Below are 7,762 nucleotides of genomic sequence, written 5' to 3'. Positions count from 1 at the left end.
CCTCTCAGACGCCCGATGTACCTCAAGGCAGGCCGCCGCCTCCACACAACTGCTTGGCGGGCTGGCCTACCCAACGCGTTGCAGGCGCTATCATCAGCGTCGCCACGGGACAACTAAATAGTGTTAGGGAGCACACCTTCTCTTTTGCGCTGCACCAATTTTGCACCTCTGCCACGTGCTGCGTGACTAAGCCGAGCGGGACGACGGGTATGAAGGGGCGCTGGCTGGCCACTCTATTATAATGTAAAGGTAAGGAGGTTCCATGGACACATTCTGTTTGTTTCATAGCTCCAACAATTTCTGTTTGGGAGAGGGGCAGGGGTGGTTAGGGGTAGTTTTTTGTTTCTATGGTTTCTATTGATGTATTTCGTGTGTGAAGTTATTTCGTTTGCTTGTTTTGGGGGGCGGTATACTTAAAAACACATTATACACAAGTAAGAACAAAATAGTGTGGTTGAGCAAACAGAGGAGGAAGAATGACGGGTAGAGCACAAACGTTCCTGATTGGTCGCCGTTAGATCATCTCGGTAGTGTGGGTAAGAGCTTCACCCATCAGGGACTGTTATGATCTACTCACTATTATTCTTCCTGTGTTAGCTAAACCACTCGAGTTTCTCCGTGGCCTGGTTTGCCAATGGTCCACAGGGACCATTCATAGATGGAGAGGAAACTTACAAAAACAATTGTGTGTATTTATACAATTTTTATACAAATTTCAGCTCATAAAAAGCATGTACAGTTCATTACATGAGCAGTAAATGCATTATTTAGCACAGTGATATCCTGATCGGCATGGAAACAATATTTGGCACCATTTGAAATTGAGTTTGTGGTCATTCCACTAAATGAAATCTGGAGGGACTTGGGAAATAATACTTTACTTTCAACAATAAAAATACCCAGGCTAAATACTTTTTACCTCAATTATTTCTGGTAAAATACAGTGTTTGGTTTGCGACAAAAAGCCATAATCTAGTTTGTTTTTGTGGTGACAATTGAAAATTACAATCATAAATTGAGACAAAAAGATTCTAAATCCTCACAAAGGAGAACACAAGAAACACGTCCCTTTGTCCCTTGGCTTGTTTTAGATACTGCATTTGGTGTGGCAGTACATACATCACTACACATGCAAATTAACTTTTTCCATATAAACTAGTTCCCCACTGTACACTTCATCGACCCAAAAATGTCTGATGGTTTTGCTGCTGGTACAAATACACAATAAGCAAAACAGTCTAATTACAGTATGAGATTAGATCAACCTCCTTTCAGACCTCAGTATCAGTTCTCTGGCGTAATAAGTACAGGAGCCTTTCTTGACTAGAATATACGTTGAGTTTTGTGCTCCCTCAGGCCGTGGTGCACATGGAGTCGCCTGGGGCGCGGGTGGCGGGCGCCTGGCCGCAGGGCCGGTACGCGCCCGTGAGCGGGCCGGCGGCGCCCTGGGGCGGGGGTGGCGACTGGCGGGGCGAGTGGCGCTGACGCGGGTGGTGGCGCGGGGACGGCGACGCGGAGGTCGGCGGCCAGGGGTAGTGCTGTGTCACGGAGGGCCGGCGCGGGCTCGGGGGCGGGCGGCCGTGCGCGGCGGGGGCGGCGGAGGGCACCGGGGGCGGCATGGCCGGGGGTCGCGGCGGCGAGGCCCGTCTCGTGCTGGGCGCGTAGCTCGCGTAGCCCTGGTGGCCGGCGTAGCCACGCACAGGGCTGGAGGACGCCGACGACGTCATCCGGTGGCCGAGCTGCGCGTGCAGGTCGTCGAAGTCGGAGCTGCCGGCGCCTCCCGGCCACAGCAGCACGTCGGAGCCAGGCCATCCGGGCGGCGTGGGGGCGGGCATGGGCGGCGGCGGCGGGGGCGGCGTGCCACCCAGCGAGCGGCGGCGCTGCGGGGGGCCCTGCGGGCTGGCCGGGGGCGGCGCCGCCCCCGGGCTCCACTGCTAGGTGTCCACGCCGTACCAATTGGCGTGGCAGGCCACGGTGGGCGTGCGAGGCCGCAGCGTCCGCATGGTGGGCGTCGGCTGCTCCGACATGGTGCTCGTCGACTCGGTCGTGTCAGACTCGGACGAGGACGGCACCAGGGCGGCGAGGGCGGGCGTGGCGGGCGAGCGCGCCGTGAGCAGCATGTCGCCCCGGCCACCCGCCCCCCGCCATCAGTCGCCGGCGCCGCCCACCAGCCCGCGCAGCTTGATGTAGAGCGCGCACGACAGCAGCATGCCGAACACCTGGATGACGCTCAGCCCAAGCCCCACCGCGCCCAGCACCTCGAGCTGCCGCCGCAGCTCCTCTAGCAGCCGGTGGAAGCAGCCCTGGAGGCAGGAGGGGGTAAGGAGGGAGCAATTAGCACACTAAGTACACACAGGAAGAGAAAAGGGGGCTGGTAATTTGTAAACAGAAAAAATAGACGAACACATGTAACTTTTCATGATTTTCATCCATGATACAATTTGTCTTAAATTTGAAAAAAAAAAAACAACAACAAAAAACACACTAAAATGTGAGTGAAAATTTTCAATGAAAGTTTTCTTGTTTCCACTAGAAAGTTTCCGTTTATAAAACATTGTAGTTTTAATGGTGGGGAAAGCAAGTGGGGGCGCGCGCTCACCGTGTGCGGGATGTTGCTGGGGTGGTCCGAGGCGCCGCACGGCGCGCCGCTCGAGGACGTCTCCGTCTTGCAGCAGCTGTTGGGCACCTTGGAGCGCTTGTCTCTAGCCGAGCTCTTCATCCAGGCCGAGAGCCGCCACTCCTCATACGTCTGGGCGCCGCAGCACTTGTACTGAAGCACAAGGAGAATATGGCGTCAGGATGATAGGAGGTGTAAACTCGAGCTGCAGCGGTGCGGTGCTGGGCGGCTAACACAATGCGGGCTCGCGGGGGCTACCTCCTGTGGGTACCTGTAGGTATACTTGTAAAGCGTCCGGATCGGACTCCACTGAAGCGTTAGCGGGTCTTCACGCCAGCGACAGTCAGACCATACCAGCATGCCACGGCTCCGACCCCTTACCTCTCTCTGCATGCGGTCGATGGCCTCCGTCTTGGCCGCATCCACGCTGTAGAAGTCCATGAAGGTCCTGTTGAGGTTGACGGCGAGCTCCGTCTCCACGTTCTCCTTGTAGACGTACGCCAGCACCCCCACCATGGCCTCCAGGAGAAAGATGAGCAGGAGCAGGAACGTGTACTGCAACGAGGAACAGGGGGAGGGGTGCGTCAAATGGGTGGCCTACCTCCCCGGCGGCCGGACGAACAGCGGCAGAACAATGCGTCGGGATCCCCCCCCCTCCCTCCCCCAGACATCCTTGTCACCCCGGGTATAATCACCGCCCCTGTCCCCGGTCCTTTATCGTTGTCCACCTCACTCGCTCTTTCGTGTCGTTCTGATTAGTTTTCTTTGTTTCGCTCCCCCTCCTGTCTAGAGGGGGGAGGGGGCAGCCGGGCGTAAAGGGAGGGGAGGGGGTCATCCCCTTCCTTTGGCATTCTCTTTCTCCGTCGGTAAGCACACAGGCGTGGTGGAAGACCAGCCCCGTGTGGGGGAGGGCCCCAGGCCGTTGATGGGCTGTGCATACGTCTTTTTTTTTGTTGTTGCTGTTGTATGGATAGTCTTTGGTACGCTGAGCCATGTAGTAAGAAAGTTTGAGGAAAAAATGGGGTCCCCTGTCTGTGTGTAAAACCATACACCCTTAGATTCAGGATCTTATATTCGTTGTTAAAAACAAACAAAAAAAACCCAACAAAACAAGGGGGGGAAGTATGAGGTACAACACAAAATTAATTTATCAAGGAATAAACCGCGGAATAAACTCGTTCCTTCACAAAAAGGGCGACCGTCATCTGCTGCACAGCCAACGCAAAGGTCTTATAGCGCCTTGTAGGTAGGCAAAATCTTGCCTGTAGTGCTTACGTGTACTGCGGGGTGGCCTACCCGTAGTATCGCAGGCGCCGACCTCTCATAATTTGCCAAATGATAGCATGCATCTGAGAGACGCTAAACATTCTAGACGATCCCCAAGAAGAACAAGTGCTGGATTTTCCTCGACAGACTCACCCCCAGCAGGAGGCAGCGGTTCCGGCGCCAGACACCCACGCAGCCCAGGACGGCGGTGACCACGACCAGGACGCCGGCGAGGGCGAGCACCCAGGCGCACTCGGCGTAGGTGACGGTGCTGAGTAGCGGTGCGTACGCCAGGTGGTCCGATATGGTCCACACTCCGACGCCGAGCACGGCCAACCCGCCCAGCTGCATGGAAATTAAACAATGTTTCAAACAAATCTCATACCCAAAAAACGAGTGAAAATTGGTGTTAGCAGGAACTTTGTGTCACATTCATAAGAAGGCAAAATAGTGAGTGGCGTGCGTGCAACAATCCATAGTAGCTGAAGAATAACATTTCATCATGACATTTTAGCGTATGCGCTAAGGATCACGAGGCCGGCCACACGAATCTATTTTGCTTCTGTGAGGTCTTGGTGGAAGTAAGAATAAATGTCAGATACCTCTCTCTCTCTCTCTCTCTCTCTCTCTCTCTCTGCATCGAACAGCTTCGCGTGACTTATAAATGTATATGTACACGGGTCGTAATTAACCGCTTTAGCTTCGACTTCTTCCGGAGCGGATCGAATAAATGCAGGGCAGCGGCCGCTTAGTTCACGCACTCTCTCCCTCCCGTCTCTTCTCATCCGTCCCTCCTCCTTCTTCTCCGAGGTGGTCCCCCCTCTCCCTCTGTGCCCTCATCACGGCGCTCGTGCCGCAGCGACAGCGCGTGCGTGCGTGCGTGTGTGCGGCATTAGGCTTCTGCGTGCGATTTTGATTTTATATTTACGGAAGGAAACTTGATTCTGGACGAGGGGGAGGGGGGATATGAAACAGAGAAACGGAGAAAGGAAGAAATAGGAGATTGTGGTGGATATATTGTCATAAGGAAGGGGGGGGGGATTTGTGCTGAAAGGGCGCCGAGAGGAGGGAGAGAGACAGAGGGAGGAAGTGCTGAGAGAGAGAGAGAGAGAGAGAGAGAGAGAGAGAGAGAGAGAGAGAGAGAGAGAGAGAGGGGGGGGGGGGAGAGAGAGGCATGATGGTGCGTGTTTGGGGACATGATGGATTGGACGTTGGCAGCTAGCGTGCAGCACTGCGAGCGAGCCACACACAGACACGCACTTATGTCAGCCAAGCTCAGGGAGGACTCATGGCGTCTTATAGCCCCGGACGCAATAGCGGCAGTGCCACCAAAGAATATGTCATTTTAAACGGAGCGGTTGGAGGAGAGGGGGATAGGCGGATTGGGCTGCATGGGGGTTCACGATGACTAGCGCGCCCGGCCTTAGGCATCCGGAAGTACAAAAATACCAGTGCGGGTGCGGCCGCGGTGAGGGAGACCTCTGCGCGCAATGATTACTCATGCCGCTCAAAATATAGAATGTCAAAAAATATAAAAATATTCCCGTTTTGATGCGAGAGAGAGAGGGGGGGGGGAGTGGGGGGCACCCCCGAGCGCCCGCAGCGTGGGCCTCCGGGTCGGGCACGCGAGCGTGGCGGGGTTGCCTACCCAGAGGTTCGCAGGCGCTATCAGCCGCTCGGCCGGGCCGGCCTGTCGCTCACCAGGAAGACGAGGTTGAACATGTGGAAGAACTCGGCGAGGAAGGACGCGCCGCAGCACGCCGTGTCCACGGGCTTGCGGGGCGAGGGCGAGGGCCCCCCCGGAGAGCGGGGCATCATCTTGGCGTGCTCCGACATCTGCGGGAACACCAACAGAGTGAGGCACTTGCAATAAAAGGCGCACACAATTCTGCTGGACTTTATGTTTTATTTCGCGATAGACAAAACTTCGTGACGGACGAAAAAGGAAGCTTTGAACTGTGCGGATACCAGTATGATTTTCCTTGATATTCTTCTCCACCACAAAAGCGTCTCAAATAGCATACATTTGCAGCAATTTACAATTTACAATGGGAGCAACGACGTGGCTTTGAGTTATCATGTCGAAGTAGGATGTAACGAGCATTCATTTCCTGCTCGACATAAGCAAAAGCCGAACCTGAAAAATAAAAATAGAACAAAACTTGCTGCGAATCGCAAAGCGTGACTTTATAACAGCTGACAGTCTGTTTGCGCCGAGAGAGGCGGGAGGGGACGGGCGGTTCGTAAAGCTCATCAATTTCCGCGGGCTCTCGGCAGAGGGAGGGAACAGTGAAACCCAACCCCTCACCGCCACCGCCCGATTCGGTCGAGCCGACACGTCCGCCTGTCTGTCCGTCCATCTGCCTTTCCCTTGATGGGAATGGCACGGTGTAATCAGTAAGGTACACAAATACACACAGAGAGGTTTGGGGAGGGGGTCTTTCCCTAACACACCAACCCAAATAATACCCTTGTTGTCAAAACGTAAAATTCTTTGTACTTGTGTTTGTTTGTTTGTATTTTTCATTTCGGATTTTCCCCCTGTTTTCTGTATGTAAAAGAACTATGCCGTTTTGGCTCTATGCTACACAGTTTGTTTTTCTTCGGAAATTTTAGTAGCATTTTAATTAATTTTACCATGTGCTTAATTTATTTCACACAGACGGACCCAAACGTAGGCGTCGGCATAACTCAAACCAATTATCGGTCTGGTACATTGGACCATCACCCCGGCATTATAGGCCAGGCGACGCTCATCGATGCAGCATCCAAATTGCGCCCCGTTGTTGTGTTCTGTTGGAATTCTGGCATTCTGCATTCTGATTAGCATTTAAATCGGTAAAAAAAAAACCACACACACAAACACACACACACACACACACTCTTCTACGTGTGTGTATGTGGGTGGTTTTATTTTCCTCCTCGCTTTTAGTTTTCCCGAGAGTAAGCTTTGAGTCCCGGGGGCACGTTCTGTTTGCGGAGTGTGGTGCGCTTTGCAGATTCCACTCCGTTCCACCCCCCAGTCTCCGTCCCGAGCTGATTTATCGGTCGTATTGACCCCCGCGCTCGATCATCGATCATCGAAATATCGAGTGCTGTGCAACAAATAGCATTCCGTACCCAAGTGAGGCCTGGCGCCGAGGAGCGTGGGCGGCGGCGTGGCGGTTGTGTGCGGGCTGCACCGGGGCTGCACCATACCGCATAAGCGGCTGATTGCACTCGAAACTTCTTTTTCATAGAAAATTTCCGTAATCCGTAATCAAGTACCGTACTTGTAATACTAGGAAAACGTTAAGTAATACCAAAGGATTGTTTTAGTATACTAAATAATTTCTTGATATACAACGGCACAAAATTTTAGTAGTTACCAGGCAGATTTTCTATTAAAAAGTTAAAAGTGTGGCGCAATACAATACAAGTTCTTACGCAGAAGAAGCAAGCGTTTGACGGTGCCCACGCGCAAGCACCCCTCATGCTCTTTCGCGGGCGTCTGCTGCGAGCTCGCTACCGCTCTATTGAGGGGCGGCTTCCTTTCCACGGACCACTCCGTCAGGGAGCCAGCAAACTTTTGAGGTGAGGTACACCCGTGTCAATAGCGCTTAAAATGTTCTGCTTCAATATCGCCACGTGCGCGCGGATGGTGCTAGAGAGAGGGAGAGGGAGGCGAAGAGTATTAGTGCTACTTATCGAACGGTGTACCTGCAGCGCAGTTAGGGGGGGGGGGAGAGGGGGGGACCAAAGACCTCCCAGAGGTGAGGCCGATGTGGAGCAAAGTGTGCGCTCAAATTATACAGCCACGCGCCGACGCTCGGCGGAGAATAGAGAGTAAGAGAGAGCGAGAGAGAGAGAGAGAGAGAGAGAGAGAGAGAGAGAGAGAGA

General features: G+C 53.7%; 1 protein-coding gene across 7 annotated transcripts in view; it reads right to left on the bottom strand.

Annotated features, from left to right (window-relative positions):
- Positions 1-671: 671 nt before the first annotated feature.
- Positions 672-7,762, bottom strand: part of LOC113207273 (CD151 antigen-like) — a 100,397-nt gene continuing 93,306 nt past the window's right edge. For 5 of the 7 annotated variants that reach the window (XM_052270249.1, XM_052270248.1, XM_026423754.2 and 2 more), the window contains exons 2-6: positions 5,585-5,719; positions 4,037-4,228; positions 2,999-3,172; positions 2,600-2,770; positions 672-2,303 (exon numbers count right to left, since the gene is read on the bottom strand). In XM_052270249.1, coding sequence (XP_052126209.1) covers positions 2,148-2,303; positions 2,600-2,770; positions 2,999-3,172; positions 4,037-4,228; positions 5,585-5,719 — 828 coding nt within the window. In that variant the 3' untranslated portion in view covers positions 672-2,147. Of the gene's footprint in view, positions 2,304-2,599; positions 2,771-2,998; positions 3,173-4,036; positions 4,229-5,531; positions 5,720-7,762 lie in introns of all 7 variants that reach the window. The other 2 variants (XM_052270247.1, XM_052270246.1) reach the window with 1 other exon arrangement.

Source organism: Frankliniella occidentalis, unplaced genomic scaffold, assembly GCF_000697945.3.
Source record: "Frankliniella occidentalis isolate FOCC.00 unplaced genomic scaffold, Focc_3.1 Scaffold115, whole genome shotgun sequence".
NCBI classification, from domain to species: Eukaryota; Metazoa; Arthropoda; class Insecta; order Thysanoptera; family Thripidae; genus Frankliniella; species Frankliniella occidentalis.
Note: the sequence above shows the minus strand (reverse complement) of the source record. Positions and strands in the feature narration are given on the sequence as shown.